A 26,556-nucleotide genomic window follows, 5' to 3' on the forward strand; every position below is an offset into this window, starting at 1 on the left:
ACCCAGAAGAGCGTTACTCCGAATGGGCTATTAGTCTCGAAATGGGATTTTACGTCGTAAACGGCGGATCACTCTTCAGATTCTTGCCACCAAATATTATCGCCCTGTACAATTTAAAAAAATTAAGTAATTAAATATGCATGTATGTATGTTCCTCGCGCTGGGGGGAAAAACAACGGTACCGAAGGATATCTAATTTCGAATAACGTCGTCCTCCATCCGAACATGTATATCTGCAAGCCCGAATTTTGAATTTTATATTTCATAAAACTGTAATGAATTTTTTATTAACAAACTCAACGATTTGAAAATGATGAATGGCAACACTGTACGAAATAAAACATTTTTAGCGCTAGAGTGTCTATCCGAAATTCCAAAGATACGTTGTTTTTAAATATCTTGTGATTTTGCCGTTGAATTGAATTGTATGGAGGGGGGGGGGTAAATGCGAAGAGCATAGTATTTATTTAATAAATTTAACGCACAAAATGTTAAGGAAAAAAAAATAGAAAAAGAGTTTTGCAAGGCATCTTACTAAAAAAAAAACTGAGTGTTAATATGATAAACTGAGAAAAGACTGAAAATAATATTAAAATAAGTAACATCTAACGTTTCTAACGTCTTTTGAGGGGAAAGGAGGAGGTGACAGGATTTTTTAGATCCCAGATTAGCGTCTAAAATGTAGCGCTAAGTGATAACCTTGCACTAAAAAGTAGAAATACTTTTAAAAAAATGTTGTATTCAAATGTAAGCAGCGCATACTTTGTTTTAGTGTAGGAGCGATATTAATGTTTACATTTGAGAAGGTAAATGGAAGTTCTTAAGCCGTGGAGATTGGCAACAATTTCTTCTTTCTGAACAAGATCTTTTTCACAAGTGGAAGAGCATCTTTTCATTTGTTAAAAAAAGAATTAATCACGAGCATTATCTTAAGTTTACTGACTGCTTGATGACAGAATATTTCTCTGGAAATTACGTCCCATTGGCAAAAGTTCAGCAGCAGCTTTTCAACTTGGAGATGAAGTTTTTACCTCAGGATGCGTCAAGGCATTGAAATTTGGGAGGGGGGATAGAAATAGTTTCCCTGCAGTCAAAAATGTTATAAACGAGAGATCAACCGAACATTTGGCTAATGCCGATTCATTCTCCGCAGAGAAAACGGAAAGAGGTGGAGATATTATTAAAGGGCAGTGCAGAGGAGAGAACCGACTGACTTACTCCTCTCGGTAAAACGAATTTGGGTCACGTGACTCTCACCCAGTTGGCCTTGTGGCAGCAGCTTCCGCATTTGAGAGATTCAGCGGGCGACCTTGGGGATCCCGTTCCACGCTCCGCAGTTCCTGGTACTTCCACTCCGGCTCTTTGTAATAGTAGCCGATGTCTAGCCCGGGCCTATCTTTTCACCTTGGTCCACCCGAAGGCCACGGGGGTTTGTTACCTGTTGCGTTTTTGTGTTACGTATACTACTAGATTGCGAAACGGACATTTCCGGAGCTTAATAAAAAAAGAAGAGCGGCGTGCATTCATCGCTTACTGTTGGCTGGTAAAAATTTCAGTGGACGCATAGCATTTCATTGTTTCTTTATATATTTCTCAGCAGTCCCCTTGAAGGGATTTTTTTTTTTAAATGCAGTTTCCTGTTCTGATTATCATTGTGGACTGCATTTGTCTCATTTGACTAAGTGAAAAAAATTTTTTAAAAAGGTACAAAAGAAAAAATTGTTAATATATTAGATGGGTGCGTTTTCCTGATCGCATATGGCAGCTTATTATCATTTCTTTCTCTTATTTTGATTTAGAGATTCTGGTTAATTTAAGTGACTACAATATTGGTAATAATATACTGTAGTCATTTTTGTGCTTCCACCTCTGAATAAAATTTCTGTTGACAATTCTCGAAAAAATTACTCTGCAGTGTAATCATGGGCGATGTACTCCTCCGGAATTGTAACATCATTCAAATCTCAAGTTTACACATCATTTATTGGCCGTGATATATGGTTCTTGAATCATAATTACTTCAGATGCATTCTTTATGCATTAAATTCTCTCACCCCTTTTTAAAGTTTACGTTAAGTTAAAATTATAAATTTTTTCAATATTCAATTAACAAATAGAATGGAAGAGTCAGTTCTCAAAAGGATGCAATATAAAGCAGCCCCCGATCAAATTACTGATAATGCATTTTGATAACATGAAGCATACATTGAACTACATGCCTCATTTATCATTTATGTTATCTTTATTAAAATGGTGGGATTTCACTTCAAAATGAGAATTAGAATTATAAGATATTATTATTATGAAAATTCTTAATTAAATAAATAAATGTTTAATAGATCCTGGCATTTGAAAAAAAAAAAAAATTATATACTGTATATATATGTGTGTGTATTTTGATCTGCAAAAATTATACATAAATATTATTTTGTAAGTTTTATCAGATTAATTGCCCATGGAACCTGCTGATTTTAAGATTGCAATAGGAGTAATACCAGGGCTTAATTTCTAAGATTAGAAGTGCCGGAGCCCTATGGAAGACCGTCAGCAAGAGTAAATAAATAAATAAAATGACTATTAAAATTTCGCATCAAGGAACATGAGGCATATGTTAGAAAAAAGGAAACACAGAAGTCTTCTGTTGCTCAACATTGTTGGTCCGAAAACCACACTTTCAGTTTTTCTGCTGCCAAAATTATTCAAAAAACATCTTCCATTGGAGAACTGAATTTTCTAGAGGCATTTCACATTCATAAAAATCTTTCTGTTCTAGTTAACGATCCTAATTCCAATCCAAATTTGCCTTCGGCTTTTAAAGAAGATATGTTTTAGTTCTGGTTTCACCAACAGATGGCGCCACTTGCTTATTCTTGTCCAGGCTTTCTTATCTGATCTAATCATTATTTCCTATCTTGTTCATTTGCGGTTTTGCAGCTGAAGATGGTGGTTCAGTAAAACCATCGAAACTGGTCCTGTGAAAATTTTGTAAATATAACGCTGATTTTTGTTGTTTGACTTCTGAATTCGTATTTATTCGGCGTGTTATTGTGTCTTAATTACTTGCTTTTAATTTAATTTCTTTTTCAAAGTTTGAAATGTGTTATTCATAATTTAATTCAAGTCCCCATAAAACATTTTTAATAATTTACATTGAAGTTACTTTAAAACACAATTTTCGGAATTAAACTTCCTACATACGGGTTCACTCTTTTTTGATACTTCTACTAAATTTATATTAGGAGGTAATATAATCAATATTTCTTTAGTAAATAAATTATTATTATCTTACTTTGCAGCTATTGCGCAAGTATTAGAAAAACTTGTTTTCGAACTAAGTGAATTTAAGATCATATAACATTTATATATATATAGACATACATATATAGACAAAACGTAAGAAATTTAGAACTAATTCCACAAAGCCCTGAAAGAAATGAAATTAAATACCAGTATTTTTCAAAATTCTTTATAAATATGTAAAATTAATGGAAAGTTAGAAAAATTAAAGAAATGTGAAAACTAAAACCACAAAAAATGCATAGAAGAAGAATGCAATCAAATCTGATATAACGTTATCAATAACATACCAATGCTTTTTCGTGTTTCGATTTTATGACCCAAATTATGTCAAATTGCCAAGTTTTGTAAAAATTGCACAAGTAGTTTTTAAAAAATTAGCTCTCAAAATTTTAGCTCCCTTATGTTAATTAAATTTGATATATATTTATTAATATCCTCTTTTTTTTATTAAACTTACTTGATTCCTTCTTCCAGAATTCGAAATTTAGGCATAATCCAAATATAATTTGCACATTTTTTATGACTTATTTTTAAATATTTTTATAAACTTTTCGAAATTTTTTTTTTATTATAACTTATAAAATTTTTAACATCATCTTAAAATAGATATATTTCTAGGCACACCTGCAAAAAATGAAGAATTTTTATTCAAAATTTTCTAAGATAATATGTGAATTTACATATTGGTGCATTTTAAAATTTGCCATATTTGTTGCAAGCAATAATAATGTCAAATGTGGTTTACACACTTTGTTAAAATTATTTGAAAGTAATGAACGGGACTTTTTTCACGTTTGTGTACAATGAAAAAAAAAAAATAATAAATAAAGGAAATTAGAGTGCTATCAGTTAAGAAGTTTGCCAAGTTATTCTTGATGCAAACTGAAAAAAAAAATGTGGCAAGATAAATTTATGAATTTCTCCGTAAATTTCGCACCTAATTTTACAAAATTTTATATGTAGGAATAATTTAAGTCGTAGAATCGAAATATGGAAAAAAATGGCTTGTCCCTTCAGAAAAAGTCCGATTTTGTGTCAAAATACCTATATTAGAACAATGCTATATATAAATCTAATATATATCCTGAGTCACGTTTTCGAGACAAGAAAAGCGCAATTTGAATTTTGTTAATCGGTTCAGTAGAATAGGAGATATAGAATTGTCCCCCCCCTTTCTTTTTTTTTTGTGCATTGTACATCAGACTCAATTGAACTCCCTTTCCCTTTGAAAACTACTGCATTTCTGTTATCCAGAATTAGCTGATGAACCCATACTAAATTGTTTAATTATAACAGTTTACCTGAAAATTCTGAACTCCTCCTCAATGCAGTGTCATTTCTTTAAACAAAAATATAAATGCACATCCACTAGTAAAAATACTAATATCAAATAAAGCAAAAGAAATTTGACTCTTTTTAATGAATTTAAAATTGAAATTAATGTAGTAATGCAAAATATACTAATAGAACGACTGTGAACATGAATGTAAACTTACTAAGTTTATGCAGAGGCAATCCATTAGAGAAGTATAATATGAATATACATATCGTATCCTATTACTACATTAATTTTTATGTGCACTACATGCATTACTACATTAATAAATATTCATATAATATTTCTTGCAGTATGACCTTGTTTAGGCACCACTTTGATGGAAAATTTTGTTATCCTTTAAAAGCTATATAATATGTAGATTCATGTATGATTTTTGCCAGATATGTAATAGTTTATGTTTTAATGGATATGCAATTATGTACTATATACAAGACTTACTCTTCATGAGTTATTTAACCATAAGATGTGTTCCTTTTCATAAAATAGTCTAAACAAATGTGGTCATAATATATCAGTTTCCATCCCATTTAATGAGCTTTTATCTGCACTGTGTTGCAGCTTCAAAATAAAAATAACCTAATTTTCAGAATGCATTGAATATATATCAAATTCTTCTGTTGTATCAAATTCAGAGTTCTGTTGTGCATTTGTTTTGTCATACCCCCCTTTTTTGTGAGTGATAGGTGTAGTTTTAAATTTAAAAAAATTCTTATCGTAAATATATCTTTATTTTTTTAATGTGTTTATCATTAAATGAAACTTTTTTCCATGCAGGATGAATTCCATCCATTCATTGAGGCTTTGTTGCCTCATGTCAAAGCCTTTTCATATACATGGTTCAATTTGCAAGCTGCTAAAAGGAAATACTTCAAGAAACATGAAAAACGCATGAGCTTGGAGGAGGAGAGAAGATGTAAAGAAGAACTCCAGGTAATTATAATTAATCATATTTATATGTATTTATTCATGTTGTTTAATATATACCGTATTTCTTCACATATTTATTTCTCTTCCTTCCATATTGAAGCCCTCCAGCAGCCAAGTGATAAAGTTGCTGAACACTGGTATTTTGATCTGTGGTTCAAATCCCAGCAAAATGGGCTAGCTGTTATGGGCGCTTTCATGATTTTCTCTATGTGTAACATGTATAAAAGTCAGTTTCCCGTAGAAAGGCCTTCATAAAGCCATTCCTCCTCGTAGGCAGATAGCTGCCAAGTGCTTTGCCATAAACAAATAACCCAAACCAAATTTCTTTGTGTTTTTCCATTAACTTTTTCAGCAAGTGATTTAAAAATTTCTGATTTATAGTGACAATGTAAAAATTATTTTGTGTTAGATAAAAAGAATATTATTGAAATTCGTAAGTCCTCTGAAATATATAATACTCCTGCTGTCTTGAAATAATTGCCCTATTTGCATGAATTATTTGTATCAAAATGAGTATTCCCTTTAAAATTTTAAAAAAATTATGTTTTCCCAGCTTTATCACTAATATCAAGACATAAGTATAATTTATTAAATACAATACAAATATATAAGCATAATACATATTTATTTCTTTTTTATCTATATTACATGTTATTTAATTTTTAAAATTATGTACAGTACAAAGTCCGTAATCCGAACTCATCGGGACTTCGGCGATTCTGGATTAGGGGTTTTTCTGGATTATAGGTCATCAATTTAAATCTGGTATGATGGCATGCAGAAATAATGCAATTAAAAATATGAAACCATAATTTATGAAATAAAGAGCAATCATGATCTAAAGGGTATCAAAATTAAAAAAAAAAAAAAGCTTAATATTTATTTGTTTACTTTAGTAAACATTTCTATCAATGTAAATTTTCAAGTTGCTTCGTTTTTTGTGCTAATACTTTCTCTTTAATTCTATAAACAAACATAATTTCTTGTTCAGTTCCACTGTTCAAGTCCTGTAATTGCTGTGTCGAGAATACCGACTAACTTGTCAATCAAACTTTTTTCATTTTCAGTAGCGTTGTCTGTTACTTTCTTCACTGTCGGAAGCGCGCATTGGTAAATGCTTTACTGGCTTTATGCACATGCGTAAGTTTGTGGCTTTGAGGTCCAGATTATAGATCATTCTGGATAATGGACATCCGGATTAGAGACTTTGTACTGTATAACTTCATGAGCCACACTGATGGGTTCTCTGACACAAGTAATAAATTCCTGTTTCAAGATTGAGACACTTTTTCATGTGTTCTTATCTTGCAATTCAGGTTTTGTGGTATTTAAAACATACTTCAATATACATTTGTTTTTTTATACCCTGCATCATTGCTAGTGGCTCTCTCACTGCATCAGAAAGATTTCATTATGAAGCATGTTTGCAAATTGAGACTTTTCTGATTTTTTTCCAAAATCTCTTCATGTCCATTGATGTAAATCAATAATTACAATGTCCTTTATTTTTGTGACAACATCAGTGTGTTCTCTACTGTAGCAGTGTTTGGTGTGTTGCCGTATCTGGGAACGGCTGCAGCCGGCGCATCATGTTTTTTACCAATAGCTGCTATAATACCATGCTTAGGTCTTTCTTTTTTAAAATTTCTCAGTAGCTCCTGCAAAATTGCATTTCTTTGCCATAGCTGTATAAAAAAAATGAAAATAAATTTGGCATATAATATCAAAATTCTGTTTTATAAAAGTGGAAGATAACATATTCAAAAGTACTCTTCCCATTCTGGTTTTCTTAATCCAGTACAAATTTATAATTGGCTGATCATTTTGATACAGGGGGAGCATAATAATATTATGTGTTCTTATGCGTGCTTTTTAATGATCTGTGAGTGTAAAGCCAGTAGTCTCAATTTTTGGCAAGCCATGAAGCAAATTTATGCAGCCCACAAATACATTTCAGTTATGTAGTTATTGCAAATGCAGACTTCAAGATTTTAGTTATTTGGAGTCCAAATTTTCATTATTTTCATTGCCATTAAAAACTAAGATGAACAATGCACCAGGAAATCTATAAATTTAACTAATTAATTTACAATGTGATATAAACTTATTCAAAGATTGGAAGACACAGATTTGATTAACTTTTATTTGTGCTTGTTAAAAAAGAAGTATGCTGAGTTATGAATTGTTGCACTAAGAATAATCACTTTGTCTGTACATTTATATCTTAATGGCCTTTTTTATTCACAGTTGAAATTTAGCAAGGGAAAAAGCTCAATTGACCAGTGAACATTTACAAACCATAGTAAAGATAATTAGTGATTTTGTTCTATACACAGACATTATATTGTTATATGTCTATTATTATATTAATTTTGTATTTAGAATGAAAATTCGTAATTATTTACACAGAAACATATGTATTTTAATTTACGTGTTAAAGAAAAAATTATTAAATAAGACAAAGAGACTAGGTTCTCATTATTTTTTAATTCAATTTTTGTTTCTCTTGCAACTGTAATTTTGTTCCTTTTGCTCGTTGTATCACTGCACAGTACTGATTGGTGTTGCAAGTTTAATCATGTGCACAACTTGGAAAACCACATTTGTATGCCATGTTTTGTAATTGTCGCTTAGTTTTAGAAAGTTTAGAAAATTTTCATAACCTGTTTATTTATAATTTAAATTAAGGTAAGTTATTTGATGATTAATAAAACACTAAAATTATTTGAAATAAACATCAGTCTGAAATATTAATGTTTAGCTGTCAAAATGTTTGAATTTTAAAGTGTAACCAACAAAAATCTCATACAAGTACCAAACTTTAGATTTCAGATAGAAAATTAATACAGTACAAAATCCGAAATCTGGACATCCGTTATCTGGAATGATCTAAAATCTGGACCTCAAAACCACTAACAAAATTTTTTCTCATAGACTTTACGCATGCACGTTTGATTCCCCCTCCATGCATAATAAAGGATCTGGAGAGTCCTGATTATTAATTTCACTTCAACACGAAATAAAATACTTTGTTATTGAAAAAACAATCATTTTAGCATAAATTTGTACAATCAGTAAGTTGGCTCCGTTGCTGCGTATCTGCTTGACACATATCTCAAACTGAAACATTCCACATAGATACATCGTTGATCTGACGCCAACCTGGCGAATCATTATTTATTATATTTTTCCTTTCATCACTGCATGTTTATCAAAGTATGACAACTTGTGCTGGCTTAAATCTCTGTGTGAATTTATTTATTCGGAACTCTGATAAGCCTTAAGCATATGCAAGAAATAGACATAAGTATAATAAATAACTAAACTGATACAATTCAGGCTTAATTGTCTCTGCACAATAGAAGCAAGATAAAATTTAATGGAACAACTTGTCATTGGTCGTCAAGCTCATGATGCATAGCCAAATGTGTATAGTGAAGGATAGCTAAATTTGATGATGATAGCTGCTAATTTTAAAGGTATTCAGATATCACAAAACAAAGGTGAAATTTTCCAATGAATGGATTTTGTAAAGAAATGTGGAGAAGTGGTAATAAATGAAGATGATATAAAAGAAGTTTTTCATTGTGATGGCAGTGCTTCTTAATCATCAATCAATTAATGAATGGCGAAATTTGTAGTATGGTTTTAGATCCATAAAATACCTCTACCGTTAGTGAAGAAAGTGACAGTGAAGTTACTGAAAATGAGAAAATTTCGATTGACAAGTTAGTCGGAATTCTCGAAACAGCAGTTACAAGACTTCAACAATGTAACTGAACAAGAAATTATGTCTGTCTACAGAATTAAAGAGAAACTATTATCACAAAAAAACGAAGCAACCTAAACAACTTAATTGAAAGAAATGTTTAATAAGGTAAACAAATAAACATTAAGCTTTTTTTTTTGGTAAATTTTGATACCCTTTAGATCATAAATACTTCATTATTTCATAAATCATGGTTTCATATTTTTAATTTTATAATTTCTACATGCCATCTTACTAGATTTAAATTGATGATCAAATATCTGGAAAAAATCTCAAATCCGGATTCACGGAAGTCCCAACAAGTCCGGATTTTGGACTTTGTACTACACTCATTGCAAAAAAAGTACATACACTTATAAAGAATTGAGCCACAACTACAAAACTTGGCAGTATATAGTGTTCAAGTAGATTAACAAATAATCATAAAGCGGGTGAAAAAGAAAGCATTCTATTTAAGAAAAGCAATTGTTCAGCAAGTTGAGGCGTATTTGTATGCGGCTGATTTTGCCAGAATTGTCCCAAACATGTTTGATAGATAACAGATCTGGAGATTTGACAGGCCGGTCAAGGATATTAAAATGTCAGAGTGTTGAGAAAGTTATGCTATATGTAGCCGAGCATTGTCCTGCTGGAAAACAGAACCAGTACAACCTGCTAGCATAGGCAGTATGACTGGCTGTGAAATATCATCAATGTACCTGTGAGCAGTCAGAATACCTTACAGCAGGGCTAATGGTGAATAACTGTCCTAGCTAATTGTTCCCAGACTGTCATACCCAGTGTTTTGGCTGTGTGCTGCTCGAGTACATTGGATTGCTCACTTCTCTGCCTTCAGGTACATATGTAGTGGTAATCAATATTAAGAGAAAAGCATTATTTATCACTGTAAGTCATATTTTTTTTTTTCAATTGGGCGCTGTCCAGCTTGAGCAAGAGCTGCACCCTGCAAGACAACACTGCTTATGATGGAGTGTCAATGGCAAGCATCTTAATGGACATCAAGATCTGAGCCGGATATCCTGGGATACCTGTAAGCTGGCAAATGGCATTGAATCAATGATAGTATAACTGCTGGTGCAGACATGGCAACTCTTCTAATTGCATGATCATTTCATGCATTGGTGTCCTGGGACATCCAGTATCACTATGGTGGCTGGTTATGGCTCATCTGCCTATTTGACCAACTGGTCTCTTTTAGGCCTATGATTTGACCCCTAAGTCTGATAACTGTTTGTAATGGCATTGAGTATGTCTTAAAAGCATCTTTTGTTACAATGTTGTGTATCGAAGCCATCAGAGCAGTTGTTAAATGTTTTCCACTTTTTGCTTCTGCCCTTTTACATTCTACCAGATGCACATTTCAAACGCGCATCGTATCACTCCACAAAAAGAAATGGTAAAGCACATTTGCATGCCGTGTTTCCTAGTAGTGGCTCAATTTTTTTCTGGGCACATAATTTTTTTTTTTTTTTTTTTGAAACACAGTATAAATTTGAATTTTTTTCCTTTTTTATTATTTTTTTATATATTTTAATAAAAATTTAGTTAGTGAAATTTAAAATTTAGTTATAATATTTTTTATTTTTCATTTTGTTAAATAAAAATTATGACTTTGTCAGTTGTTATCAGATCATGCATTTGATCTGCATGCAATTTGAGTTTGAGTTCACTGATTTTAAGCAGTCTATTTAGAAACAGTATGCTCTGCATATTTTCCCCTTTTCGTTTTCAAACGATAAAATTAATGAGTAAATATGGTATTTTGAATTTTATTAGAGTTATAAAAATTACTGTAAGTTTCAAAAAGAATTTTCAAAAAATGGCAATGATTCTGAATCAGACTTCCGATTGGTATTTCTCTTGTACATTCTTTGTGATGTATCTTTAAAATAATTTTCAGCATTGTGAGAAGCTCCTGCATAAAAACTGCATGTAAGAGTTAATGCTATTTTATGGTGATTTATTAAAATGTAGTTTATATTATCTGAAAGTAATTGCCAATACTGTTCTGAATGAAAGCATTTTTATGGAAGGGATTTGGTGGGTTTATTCTGGCAAAAGTCAGCTTTTTTAAATGATTTTTTAAGTGAAATATCTTCATTCTTTTGGTGGACTGGGATGAAGGTGTACAACAATATCATTAGAATAAGTAGAGAAAATTTGATTTTTCTTCTCTCTGTTGACTTTTTATCATATTATACTCCAATCCTACTTTGTACTCTTTTCAGGATATCTAGAAGGTCCCTTTACTCTGACTTTCAATGTAAAGTAACTTTTCAATGTAAAAGGAAAATTAATATGTTTATGTAGATTATGGTATATCTGCATCTTCACTTGCTTATCAGAGACATTGGGATCTGATTTTTTAAATGGTGCATGAAGTTGTGTTTAATTCCTTGGTGTTGGAGTATCTGTGTTTCGGCCCCTCTTCTTTCACAAGATTGCTGAGTACATTATCGAATGTGCACATCTGATCTAGCAATTTAAGAAAATTTCACCCAGCTGTTTGTTTGATCTATGCATTGATGCACTATCTCATTGAAAAACATGATGTTGCTGTTTCCCTTTGCCAACGCACTAAATACTGATTAACAGAGCCACTTAAGAAATGAAGATTATTCAGGTGTTCCACTGGCATCTGTACCAAAAGCTCAGTTATGTTCAGTAGATATCTTTTTTGTGACATATACATTCTCTTCATATACAAGATTAAGTAATAGCATACAGATACTTTTCATCCACCACTTACCTATACAAAATGAAGCTGTTGTTGCTTTATTCATAGTAACTGAGAGTTTGATTTGTATTTCTATTCTCCTTTGCTGATAGTATAGCTTCAGAGTTCCCATAGTACTGTTAAACAAAGGTTTTTAGAGTTAGTTTAATTTTCTGAGTGGATTTTAAGTTTGAAAGCTTTGGGCCAAGCAATAAGAGATTTGTTTGCTTGTAGTACAGTTTATAAGGCAAATATGTGTAGAACACTTTACCTTATTATAGAAAGCTTAAATATATCATTATGATTTCTGTTGCATTTTGATACTAGAATAATATATAAAAGTCCCCCTCCATCACTGAAAACTAAGAGCAAACTATTTGATAAACATTATTTAATTAAACATATTTACCATGAACCTTTACCTTTTCTGAACTTAGTCTGTTCAGTTTCCATAAGTTAAATAAATTTTAAAAAAAAGTGCGTATTGTAAATCTAAAAAGTTCTGTGCTTCATTCTCTCTCTTTGTTTTTTAACATTTTTGATAGATTTTACGTTTTTGAAAATAAGACTGGCTTCATTGCCAACTTCAAAATTCTTTTTGGAAGAAACAGGGTATGTTGAAATTAAAAGGACAAGGGGTGATATTAAGATGCAGATGTTCCTTTAATTTTTGTTGGTCATGCGTTATCTACTCTTTGATGACCCTCCCTGTCTGCACCTCACAGTGGTAATAATGTATTTAATGTTAGTGGTAATACATAGATGGAAGCTTACACTCTAGCTTAAGTATCCTCTTTAAACACAGTTTTCTAGCCCCCATTCCAGTATCTGTCCTTTCACTCTGTATTATATGCCTGTGCTTCTGCAATTTAATCATGCATGCAATATCCCCTTAGCATGTCTAGAGACATCTTACAGTTTGGTCCCCCATTTCCTCCTCCCAATCACAAGATGTTCTGTAAAACCAGTTAGTTTTTTATGCAAGAGAGTTGAGAGAAGCACTGCCTTTTAAGAATAAATCACAGAGAAATAGAAAATGAGTCTTCTTTCATAAAAAATCAAAAGAATAGGTCATGCAGCTAGTTTCATGAATGAAATCAAATAACAGCTAGATTCACTTGACAGTCAGTCAAAAAAAAAAAAAAAAAAACAGTTAGATTTACTTCTTTTGACCTTGAGATGAATGAAGGTAATACAATCAAAAGTCGTTAATCCGGACTCGTCGGGACTTAGGCGATTCCGGATTATCGATTTTTCTGGATTATAGATCATCAGTTTAAATCTGGTAAGATGGCACGCAGAAATTATAAAATTAAAAATATGAAACCGTAATTTATGAAATAAAGAACAGTTATGATCTAAAGGATATCAAAATTTACAAAAAAAAAAAAAAAAAAAGCTTAATATTTATTTGTTTACTTTATTAAACATTTCTTTCAATGTAAGTTGTTTCGTTTTTTATGTGATAATACATTTTCTTTAATTCTATAAACAGACATAATTTCTTGTTCAGTTACAAAGTTCCGCTGTTCAAGTCAATTGCTGTGTCGAGAATACTGACTAATTTGTCAATCGAAATTTTTTCGTTTTTAATAACCTCTGTCACTTTCTTCGCTATCGGAAGCGAATTATAATGATGAGGAATTTGATTTAAATCATATCAAAGACGGAGTACATCGAGATGAAATACTACATTTAGTAAGGAATTATAAGCCAAATAAAATAAAAACATCTGCCCTGAAGATAAGGATAGTGCTGACAGATCAACTTCCAATTCATTTCGTGCCGCGCAACGTTAAAGATAAACAAAGTTTAGATAAAGAAACGTTAAAGTTTAGATAAACAAAGGAGATGCCTTTATCCATTTTTTGTATCAATTCCAATTTTTGTTTAATGGACTTCGAAACACACTTTCGCTTTTTAGATCCTTTACATAGTAGTAAATATACTATATCAGAAATTCTATTTGACATAATCGAAAGTTCAAGCTTACTTTTATAAAATTGCTCTAACAGTCTGCAAAAAATAATAAGCCGAAACCAATTTGAAGATTAAGGAAGAGCGCAATCTGCAACAATAACTGAATTAGATAATTTTAGCTTAGCTTATACCGTCCGTTATACATTAAACGCGCATTCGTAAACGTTTTTTGCGTAAATGCACACGGATATTCACAGCCTAAAGGTCTTACGCGCATGCGTCAATGCAACGCATGCGCAGAAAGTTTGTACCTTTGAGGTCCAGATTACGGGTGTCCGAATTAACGACTTTTTTTGACTGTAATACTACAGCAAACTTGTGAACCTCTTTTCAAATCATGTGTTTATATTTATGATTTAGTCAGAAAGTGGAAATCAAATTCTTTTTGTGTGTATGTGTTGTATTATTTTATTTCTAGGTAATTATTTTCTGAAAAAAAAAATTCATTCAGTAACATATATATTTTTATTTTTCAAAATGATCATCTAATTATTCTAAAACACAGAAAAGCAAATGAATTTAATACACAAATACAGTGAATTTTCACACATTTTTTTAATGATTTTAATTTTTTCTATGAATTAAAATATTAATTTTAAAATACAAACATGACTGGCGTCACATTAGAATAAGGTTTAATTATCGTCTGCAGTATTAAAAATATTCTTTCCTTTAAAAAGTCGCTGAAAAATAAACAATGGATCGAAGGCTATATTTTGTGCTGTCCAAAGATAAGTACTCTTATTCAATTATTAAAAAAAAATGTGAAAAAACATGGTTTTAATATTTCTACATGTAAAATAAGTGACATAATTAATATGAAAGGAAAGAAATGTCAAAGTTTACATCTGACCGGGAAAAAAGGGCAAAAAGTGCATACCCACCAAAGGTAGGTACAGCTCTTATTAAATGTAAGTCGCATCTCGTGTTTTAAAAGAATATCCAGCCCCCAAAAGAGCGATTGCAAAATGTTTAAATATCTCCATAGGAACTGTGAACAAAATTATAAAATCTGATTTAAAGCTAATCAAAACAAAAAAAGTGTGATGTTCATTGCCTAATGCTGAAATATTTTTCTCAGCATAAGACAAGTTGCAGATTGCTATATGAAAATTATTTGGCAGGTGAAAAATGGAAATATATAGTTACAATTGATGAGACTTGGATGTACCTATCTGGTTTTGAAATAGAAAAAGATCAATTTATTACTGAAAAAGAGAAGAAAAAGACTTAATATGCTGATTCAAAGAAAACAAGGAAAGTTTTTCTAAAGGTTTTTTGGCTATTACTAGATTTTCTTGTAATGGAAAACTTAAAATAAGGAAATTAGAAAAAAAATGTCAAAATTAGTTCAGATTACTATCAGAAATATGTTTTAACACCTATTTTTAAAGAAAACAATTTCATCTTTTAATCCAAACAATCTTTACTGTGTTAAGTTTAATCAGGATAAGGCTCCAAGCCATACCTCTAAATCTACTGCTCTATTTTTAAAAAAATGAGAAATGAAACCATAATTGAAACTATTCTCTTTAAATGCATCCCACCCAAGTTCCTTGATGTGTCTTCTATGGATTACTGTGTATTTGGTCTTTTAAAACAAGCTCTTTATAAGCAGCATCCCAAAACATTGGATGGACTGGAAGATTTTGAGGGAGGACTGGAATAAAATTAACCTTGGTGTGTTAGAAAAGGACTTTTATTTAGGAAATCAAGATGTAATATGATAGTTCAACAAAAGGACTATCAGTCTAAACATTAGAAAATAAAATTCAAATATTTTTATATATAAAACTTTGCAAAATTGTTACAAAAATGTGTGAAAAACGTCTGTAAAATAGTGGGGAAACATATTTCTGTGCAATTTTATATCAACTTTTATTTAGAAACATTTGTTACCTAAATATAATTCATCATTTTTTTTAAAAATTATTGCATTTGATTAAAAAAATTATTTAAGCCAGCATATGCAATAATCAAATTATATTTTTTTAATTATTGCATATGTTGGATAACAAGCTTTAATCCTGTAGTTTATAACTTGTTATCTTAATATCTTTGTTGCTGTATGCCTTGAAAACCCTTTACACATCTAATGCAAACCTTGTATGATTATTAACTTTGAAAATTAGGCTGTTTTATAACTGTACAGAAATTTTATTATATTGAATATTATTAATATATTTAAGTAAGCATTACATATGAGCAGTTGCTATGGAACTTATGTGTAATGTTGATATTTTAGTCAAAAACTGAAATCATTTATGTTCATCATTTTAAAAGCACAGTATGTTTTAAAGGACTAAATTGAGAATAAATATGTATAAAGTGTTAAAATAGAAGATTAGTTTTAGTTATTAATATATAATTTTATGTTTTCAAGTTTACCGATGCACTCTATGCAGTTACAGTTATTGTGTGTTAATTATATTTTGTAATATTTAGTTATCTTCAAATTATTTGTATTATTTCGATTTACTTACTTAATTAATTTAATACTTGATTACAGAATGAAAGAACAGAAGTCAAACAGAAATGGGCATCCCGACTTCTTGGGAAGTTACGGAAAGACATAACACAAGAGTGCAGGGAAGATTTTGTATTAGGAATCACTGGGAAAAAAAGAGTTAGTTGTGTGCTGAGCAATCCTGATCAGAAGGGTAAAATGAGACGAATTGATTGTCTTCGACAAGCTGACAAGGTAGTGATTCATATGTATTATTTTATTCAAAATTTTTTAATGTTACAACAGATTATCTCAAAAGTACCTGACAATGATAAATTGATAAAAAAAAGTATCTGCTTTAAAAGCATGTTGAATTGAAAATTTTAAATGCACTTTTCTCAGTTTTATGTCTTTAATTACACTGAATTACACAGCCAAGAAAAATCAAAGGAAGAACTCTAAAAACTCATATAACTTGAATAGTTTTGTAACTAAGACCATGGAACTTGCACAAGATCTTTATTTTATGATGTTTGACATACAAGCTTCAAAACTGCCTATTTCTGCAATAACTAGAAAATATGGTATAAAGTGGGGTAAGGAAAAGTTAATATTACAGCCTTTTAAAGACATATAGAAAAAATTAATATGGTATGTGGTTATCCCTGACAGAAATGCCATTTTTGTACTGATTATCTGTGCTATGTATTAAATTTTTTCAAGAATTCCTGAAAATGGTCCCCTGAAATGTATTGGACATAAAACTAGTCTGAAATTAAATTTTACTTAATTTGAAAACATGAAGAGTGTTGTAAAATTAATTCTACATTTACAACTTAATTCTACATTAATAGCATCTTTATGGAATAACCAAGAAAATTCATAAAATTAATTTCTGCTAAAATATCACTTTTATATGCTTAATTCTTAATATGGCAGAAGCTAGGAAATCTGGATGTTAAAATAGGAGAATCAGGAAGTTAAAACTTCCTGATTAAACTTTTTGAATATCTACCATTTTAGAATAATTTTCCTTTCTGATCTTTATCAGTTTAAATGCATGCTATGCCCAGAATTTAATATAAGAATGGATTTTTTTGTCCCTTCTTTGTTAAGTTTTAGAAATTGAGGGGAAAAAAGCTAAATGTAAAATAAGAATCAATAGGAAATCAAAAAAATTTAGTTCACTTTTCTTCATCACGCATTCTAGTAATGCATGCATAAATAACAACTTTTAAAATTACTTGAATGTTTTTGACTGAAAAATTATTTTGAGTATTTATTTATTTGAAGAATTACTTTTCTGCTGCAATTTTTAAATTATGAAGCGTAACTTTTTCTTTCAACCTAATATATCTGTAAACATTAAGCACTATTAATTTTAAAACAATTCATAAAGTTTTGTTCTTGTTATCTTTAATTGTGTAATTAATTCAATTAATTGTAATTCTTGTAATCACTTTCCAAGTAACAATTTGTAGTTTATGGTTGCTAATTCATCTCATATTGTAGGTTTGGCGGTTAGATCTTGTTATGGTGATATTGTTCAAAGCAATTCCACTAGAAAGCACTGATGGAGAGCGTTTAGAGAAGTCACCAGAGTGCCTCCATCCTAATCTTTGTGTTAATCCATACCACATCAATGTCTCCGTCCGAGAACTTGACTTGTATTTGGCCAATTTTATATTAAGCCATGGTGAGTATTTCTTCCCTTCCCCTAAAAAATTAATTTTTAATATAAATGTGGATAATTTAGTGAAATTTCTGAAATACACCATGTATAATATTATTACGTTTTTAAGATTATTTTATTATTTCAGTGAAGATAATTTAGTGATGAACGTAAAGAGGGTAATTTAATGAATTTAGCAGTAATCTACTGTTTGATCATTTGAAGATAAATTTGAGATATTTCATAAAATATAAACATGGTATCAAATGTAGTGTGTTTCAGTATATAGCATTATTTGTGTGCACTTTGTGTGTTGTTACTATTTGTGGTACGCTATGACAGTAATTAATTAATTTGATGGAAGACTGGGAGCAGCAATTATGAAAATACCATAACTGTTACAAATAAATGAATGAAGCAATTTCATCATCTGGTTGTACATCTAAACAGAAGGTCACTTTAATGCAATAGATCAGTTTTAATTTTTAACTTAATTATACCATGAAAAAGAAAAACTGTATACTATACACATAAAAATAAAAAATGGATTCCAGACTTAGAAACCCAGTAAAGTAATAGTTGTTTTCAGAAACATGAAGTCTGAATCGTCATATAGTTAATCTGCTCTTTTGAATAAAAATTTGGTGACTTTTGATGAAATATTTATTTGGTGATAATAAAGGCAATAATCAATAGAATATGAAAGCTTGCTTCATTACTGATTTGTTGTAAATAAGGTCTAAATATTGTCAGTAATTGCCAAATTGCATCATACTTCCAGATGAAGGTTAATTTTGTAGATAAATGAATATAGTATGTAAAATCGATTATTTTTGTAAAGAAAATAATCTGCGGCTATTTTAAAGAATATAGAATTTGCTGAGAAGTATAATTATTTTGTATTCTTGTTCATTAGATTTTATCTGTTATTACTCCATTTTAAATACAGTAGGGTTTATCAAAGAAACATTGCCATGATGTAACCAGTGATGAATTATAAGGACCCCCATGAGTCCTTCATTTAATTTATCTTAAATTTCCAACGAATTTCATATTTTTATTTGCTTTAAATAAATTAATTAATTCTGTGTTAAAAATCAATTTGAAGAATTAATGATTAATAAATTTCATATTACTAAGGAAAATTACCGAACTACTTCATGATATCTTTATCAAAGTAATTATAAAAATAAAAAATTAAAATGATGGAGAGTTCATTGAGGAAGAATTAAAAGCAATTTTTAATGTTTGTTATGCAGAGATATGGAACAATGAAGAACTAATATGCCCATGGCAGAAAGAGATAAAGAACAGTTTAAATTTCATGTCAGTTAAATTTAAAAAAAATATCATGTTATCAATGATATTTAATTAATTAGGTAACAATAATTAATTAAATATCATGTTCTTCATAAACCATAAAATTCAATTCAAGAGCAATATCACTATTTTAAATTGAGCATATCTTTAGAATTTCTGATACACAGTCTAGCGCCCTGGAGATAAAAATGTTTTTTCTGTAGATGTTGCCATTACTTGCTTTGAAATCCTTGAGTTTGTTAATTAGAAATTCGTTAAAGTTTTACAAAATATGAAATTGATATTGAAACAAATTCCAAATTTGGACTTTCAGATGCCCAATATTCTCAGTAGGATTATGTCATTCAAAATTTGATGGCTCTAGGTACCATTGTTTTATCACAATGCAAGAAACATACATACATTTATGCAGATTCTTCATTGTTTAATTTCTTCAAATATAATATTTGGTGGCAACAGTTTGAAAAGTGATTTAGCCTTTTTATTGCAAAATGCGAAAATGGAAACAGTAGTTCCTCAGGGACAAAGCCCCTTTGGACTGAAAATGTAAAATGGCTTTAACAGAAAAGCTGTGTACTAATTTTCTAAAAGTATAAAAGAACCTATAGTCATTATGGAGACTGTTGTTATCAGCTAGTTGCACTTAAACTGAACAAGCTTTCACCTTGATGATCAGTATTTCCGCAAGAAGATTCTTTGACTGTAAAACATATTTTAGATTTAATAACTGTTCCTTTAAATGGGAAACCATTAACAGAATTTAATTCTAAATTTTATGTAGAAATGAAATGCCTTAGAATCTAATAGAAAATCAACTAACGTGAAAGAAGAATATGGGATAATTTCAGACATAAATTGTTTGGCATAATTAAATTTATTTTTTATTTTATGTGATTTTTTAATTTAAAATTTGTTTTTCAATGTGTAATTATTTGTATTTTCAGTTTTTGTAAAAAGTCAAGTATTTAATGTTTTGTTTGTGTACTTGATGTTTTGTTTTAAATTTTCATAACTCATTCCTGATTATAATGAAACATTTTATATATTTTCTCATTCATTATCAGATTAAATTTATTTTTCTAAATACAGATTAAGTTAAGTTTTGATAAACAAAATGAAGTTTTAAATTTTTAGAATTTAATAAACCATATTAAAGTTTATGTAAATAAAATCCATGTAACAGCTGAATTAATTATGTGTGATCTAGAATAAATATTTTTTGTCTGTCTGTTATCAGTGTTATTTTTCAATATTTTGCATTATGAATGTCACTGGATTTAAAAGTTTTTTTTTTTTCTTTTTTAAATTAGATATGTTCAATCTTTTCTCCTAAATTATTTGTAACTGCTTTTCATTAGGAAAAGGTATTCTCACCCCCACTCCTCTCTTTTTCCCCCTACTTTGCTCACATGGTGTTGTGTCTATTTTAGATTACAAGAGATGGAGAGTATCCAATTTGCCACAGTTGCTAAAAATAACTTCTTCCCTTACTTTTCATGTACATAAAGTAGAGGTTAAACATTGCAATTTCTGAGTATGTTTTTTTCCTCAAGGAAACATCTTTGACTTTAACATTGTGATTTCTTAAAGTAGAATTTATGATTTGCCATTTTTCTTTTTTGTGGTTTCGTTTTAATATGAATAAAGGTTTAAAAAAATCAGCTTTTTAATATGCAGAGTTATTTTGTTTTTTATAAAGTTAAATTGCATTTCAAGTATTTAATTTATAAGTTAGGTTAAAGAGGTGTATTTTAAGGTTTAAAAAAACACTTTATTTTTAATTTGTTAATATAATCCTATTGTTCATGTAACAGCTTTATGGCATTTTAATAACATTGCATATAGGAGAATATGTTGTAGGAGTAAAACATTTAGAATAATGTGAACTTTCTTTCTTTTTTAATATATAAAACATTATATGAAAAAATATAGAGAATTCCATTTAGTAAATAGAGTGCTCTATTTACTGAACATTCTCATATATAAATATTAATTAATTTATTTTCTACACTTTTCATATTTTTGAAATATCTTCTCTGTTTCAGAATCTTTAAGTGGTATTAGAGATGGTTTATGTGATAACAGCAAAGAAGATGAAAGAGGTGAGCTGGCTAAATTTCATTTTCACATCAAATTTTAAAAGAACTTGTTTCTTGAGCACTTTTAGAAGTATACAATGTATACTTTGCAGCTAATATATAATATGATGTTTCATTAGTAAGAGGCATGTGTCCTGTGCAAATGCTTTTAAAATTATCAAATCTATGTATATTTACTTTCGCAAATTTTTTTTCTTGGCACAATTTACTTTAGAAGAGAGAGTTTTTTGGCCTCTTATACTGGCCTGGCATACTAACAAAATATTTTGTGATGTTCAGGGGCTTTTCCCATTGACAACATTCCAAATGGATCTGACTCAGTTTTGGTGTCACACTAACCAGCTGGCAAAACATTAGAAAAGTTCTTTCAGCATTTTATTCACTGTCACCACTTGTTTCTGTATTATGTTATTAAAAACTGTTATTGGTTTTAACAGCTAAAAATTTGTTGTTTTCAAATGATTTCTCGAAGAAAAGCATTTTTAAAGTATCTTATGGAATTCATTGTGATTAATGGCATGTCTTTTGCATAAAGAATTTAAAATGTTTCCATTTAGTTGTAAACATTATGAAAGAAATACAGTGTCAAAATATTAAAATGAATCAAGAATCAAACCTAAGTAACTGCATCTGTAATTTTATTTTATGAAGGATAAAATAGGACAGTTTATATTTCAAACCTGTGTCTTTCAAGTGCTTTAATATTGCAAACCACATTGTTGTAATTTATTGCAACTGGCATCCATATAATTGCTCTGAAAAAGAAATGGGAAAGAGTTAGAAGTTCTGGATGGTAATAATGTAATAATAATATAATAAGAAATAGATATTTATATTTATGAATAATAAATTAAGCATTGTAGATAAATATATTTGTCTGCCTAGTAAAGCAACAACAAAAGCATCAAATCTCTTTTATTATCTTTTGACTATCTGGATTTCCCTAAATCATTTTTGAGAACCACTGTTTTAAAATATGTAGTAAGTAATCACTTATAAAAATTAAAAATCATTACAAATGTGAAAATATGTAAGACAAGCTTAACATCATCAGAATCAATGTAAATTTCAAGTTATACACTGGCCGGAAAACTAAAGGAACAATCATAAAATTTCACGTAACTTGAATGATTTTTTTAGCTAAGAGCATGGAACTTGCACAGTATCTATTTTTTCATGCTTGACATATGTTCAAAATGCAAAATTGCCAATTGCTATGAAAATTAAATTTAAATAAGAACATAGGAAATGTGATATAAGGTGGAGGAGTGAGAAGGTGGTGTTGCAACTTATATAATATTAGAAATATTGAGTCATCCAAAAAGTTATTTGTTTTTTTCAAACAAAAGAACATTTTCATGAAAAAATGCTAATCTGACTGCTCAGAAAATTTGTATTGTATGGACAAAGTTATGTTTCTGATGGCATAGTTTGTAGGTGGTTTTAGAAATTTAAGCACAGAAATTTCCTAAAAATGGTACCTGCTCTGAATGACTATTCTCTGTAAACAAGAACCTATTAAAAGAAGCTGTTGCTAAAAATCCACATAATGCAGTTCAGGAATTATTGGACACACTAAATATTCTGAAAAGTAGAATACATGATTATTTAAAAAACAATGTTGGGTACACAAGCTGGTACAATGTATGGATACTCCATACCTTAACAGAACAGAACATGCTTGTTCAAGTTTCAACATATGATTCTTTGCTGAAAAGAAATAAAAAAGCTTCTTTTTAAAACCACTCATTACTGGAAATGAGAGGTGGATGGTATACAGTGATATTATAAAGAAAAGACTAGGGGATAAGGCAAAAGAACCTGTTTTATTACCATCAAGATGGAGGGCTTCATTCCAAAAAAATAAGGATTTATGTAGTGGTAGAACTACAAAAGAAATGTATATTATGAATTTTTGTCACTAAATTAGACAATGAATTCAGAAAAATACTCTTCCCAAGTAGCAGTTTTAAAAGCAGAAATGAAGCAAAGCTCCCAAAACTGATCAATTTTGGGGGTTTTTTGTCTTCCGTCGTGACAATGCTCAGTCCTTATTTCAGTGAATATCTTATAAAGATTAATTAAGTATGGTTTGGTTCCCCACCCCACCCATATTCAATAGATCTTGCCCACTTTGATTTTCATCTCTTCAGATAAGTTTTAAAATTCTCTGGGTGGCCTAGAGGTAATTTCTTTGGACATTATCAAAAACAGCATCTTGATGATTTTTTTACGAATAACACAATGACATTTTTAATAAAGGAATTTTCAAGCTGCTAGAGAGCTGGGGAAAAGTCACAGAACAAAATTATGCTTATGTGATTCCGTGAAATTTTCTTATGTTTTTGTACTGCTTCATTTTTATTTTTCTTTATTGAGTAACAGAACCATCTGGATGATCCGATGCATAGAAAAAAATTTAAAAATTAAAAATTTGTGCTTGCTTTTAACTGAAACACAAGCTTTGTCAGTTTCAGATTAGTAATTTTCCATGCTGTGTATTAGGTAACCCAAGAGTTCCTGCAGTAATAAAGTGTATTCTCGATGAGTAGTGCCCTAAATTTCTGGAGAGTGAGCTTTATGTGGGGGGGGGGCTGCAGTATCAGCATCTTAATGCATCCCAAACATGTTCTGTCTAATCTAAATCCGTAGAACACATGTCCATCTGCTGGATTATTTTGCCGTCAAGATAATCACTAGTGCAACATGATGGGGATGAGCGTTATCGTCAATTAGAGGAAACTTTTATCACTTACACCCCTAAACAATTTGACATAAGTATCAAGAACCTTATATTTTAGCATTCATAGTTGCACTAATAAAAATATATAAGTTAATGCTGTAGTTCAAAATTATACTTGCCCATACCATGATTCATAACCTTTGTATGGATGTCTCATTGAATGTGTTTAAGCTTCTTGCATTTGTTCTGCTCTCTCCAGATTGCAGCATGTCTGAAATTGCTCTCCTCACAAACACGAGAATCATCAGTATAGTGAACTTGGCTACAGTTCGTAGTACTCCAGCTGCAATGATTTCTGATCTCTGCAAATGGGAATATTTTGCAGCCAGGTTAGTTGGATAAAAGAGGGCTGCATGGAAGCATACAGTATGTCTGTCATGATATGTCTGGATAGTTGAATTCCTGTAGCTGCAGCAAACTCCTTTGCAATCTAAACTGACATCATTTGCCTATTTCTTTTAGCAATTATTGCCAAATAGTAGTCCTGAGAGCCTGTTATGATATGTTTTCAACCTTGACCTAGACCTTGGTTGTCAGCATTCCGTGTATGATACAGTCAAAAGTCTTTAATCCGGACATCCATAATCCGGAATGATCTATAATCTGGACCTCAAAGCTACAAACTTTCTGCGCATGTGTGAACACATAATGTGTATACGCATGCGCATAATATCTTTATGCATGCGCATATGCATTTACGCATGCGCGTTTAATGTATAACGTATGGTATAAGCTAAGCTAAAATTATCTAATTATATATTTCAGTTAATGTTTCAGATTGCGTTGTTCCTTAATCTTCTAAATAGATCCAGCTTATTATTTTTTGTAGACTGTTAGAGCAATTTTATAAAAGTAAGCTTGAACTTTATTGATTATGTCAAAAAGAATTTCCGATTCTTGAGCTGCCAAAGGATCTACAAAGCAAAAGCATGTTTCAATGTCCATCAAACAAAAAGTGGAATTGCTGCAAAAAAATGGATTCAGAATGGTTAGAGAAACAAAGGCTGCCTTTGTTTCTCTAACCATTCCGAAATCTGTTTATCAATTTCACGCTGCTCTGCGGGGAGGGGGATGTCGCAGCGCACTATGAACTGGAAGTTGATCTGTCAGCACTATCCTTATCTTCAGGGCAGATGTTTTTATTTTATTTGGCTTATTATTCCATACTAAATGTAGTATTTCATCTCAATAAACTCCGTCTTTGATATGATTTAAATCAAATTCCTCGTCATTATAAATATCACGAATACACATCAAATAGTTTTCTGGTTGCAAATTTCTAATTTCAACTATGTGTAATGTATGCTATACGCATGCGTGTGTTGAAAGAAATGTTTAATAAAGCAAACAAAAAAGTATTAAGCTTTTTTTTTTTTTTTTTTTTTTTTTTTTTTTGTAAATTTTGATACCCTTTAGATCATAATTGCTCTTTATTTCATAAATTACAGTTTCATATTTTTAATTTTATAATTTCTGCATGCCATTTTACCAGATTTAAACTGATGATCTATAATCTGGAAAAACCTATAATCCGGAATCGCCGAAGTCCCAACGAGTCCGGATTAAAGACTTTTGACTGTATTTTTTACTACTTATAGATCTTTGCAGACCTGGGTCAGTACCAATCTTGCTTCCTTCTTCCCATTCTCATGCCATTTATTATAATCCCAACAGATCTCTTCTCAGTGGCATTTTTGCACATTCCATATGTGAAATTTTTATCCAGTTGATGCAATCCTTGAAATTAGAATCTGAAGCTCCTTATACTGCTTTTCACATGTGCCAAGATTTGAATTTTTCTGGGTGCAAAAAATTTCCTTTTTTCTGTGTAGAAAAGATAAATGGAATCCCTTTGGACTTGTGATAATGTTTACCTTGAGCTACATACCAGCCACCTTTCATTAGCCTTCATATAATAGAATTAACATGAAGAAGCTTTTTGTGGTTGTTCCTTTAATTTTTCCCACCAATGTACTTGTTATATCAAAATACTAGTAATATTAATGTGTGCAGTTTTCTAGGTTGAAGTACGTTAATCATATTTTCATCTGTAATTGGCTCTGAAAAATATGAATTTTCTTTCTTATAGTTTGTATATAAAAAATCATAATCTGAAGTGGCAAGTTTAATATGCAAGCAAATAAACCTTCAGCAATATGATTTATAACCTGAGTAGCTGAGAATAATATTTTACGTAACATGCAAAAATGTCATATTTCTAGTTACTTGCATTGTTATCAGCAAA

The 26,556-nt window shown here is 30.3% G+C and overlaps 1 protein-coding gene across 12 annotated transcripts in view; it reads left to right on the forward strand.

The window, feature by feature from the left end:
- The window catches only part of LOC118198227 (nuclear factor 1 X-type-like), a 196,741-nt gene that overhangs the window by 119,027 nt on the left and 51,158 nt on the right, over nucleotides 1-26,556 (forward strand). For all 12 annotated transcript variants that reach the window (XM_085820130.1, XM_085820131.1, XM_085820132.1 and 9 more), the window contains 4 exons: nucleotides 5,414-5,569; nucleotides 16,541-16,732; nucleotides 17,990-18,173; nucleotides 21,515-21,571. In XM_085820130.1, coding sequence (XP_085676256.1) covers nucleotides 5,414-5,569; nucleotides 16,541-16,732; nucleotides 17,990-18,173; nucleotides 21,515-21,571 — 589 coding nt within the window. The remainder of the gene's footprint in view (nucleotides 1-5,413; nucleotides 5,570-16,540; nucleotides 16,733-17,989; nucleotides 18,174-21,514; nucleotides 21,572-26,556) is intronic.

Source organism: Stegodyphus dumicola, chromosome 7 (assembly GCF_044657685.1).
Source record: "Stegodyphus dumicola isolate Sdum_Otavi_A_Nest chromosome 7, ASM4465768v1".
Classification (NCBI taxonomy): domain Eukaryota; kingdom Metazoa; phylum Arthropoda; class Arachnida; order Araneae; family Eresidae; genus Stegodyphus; species Stegodyphus dumicola.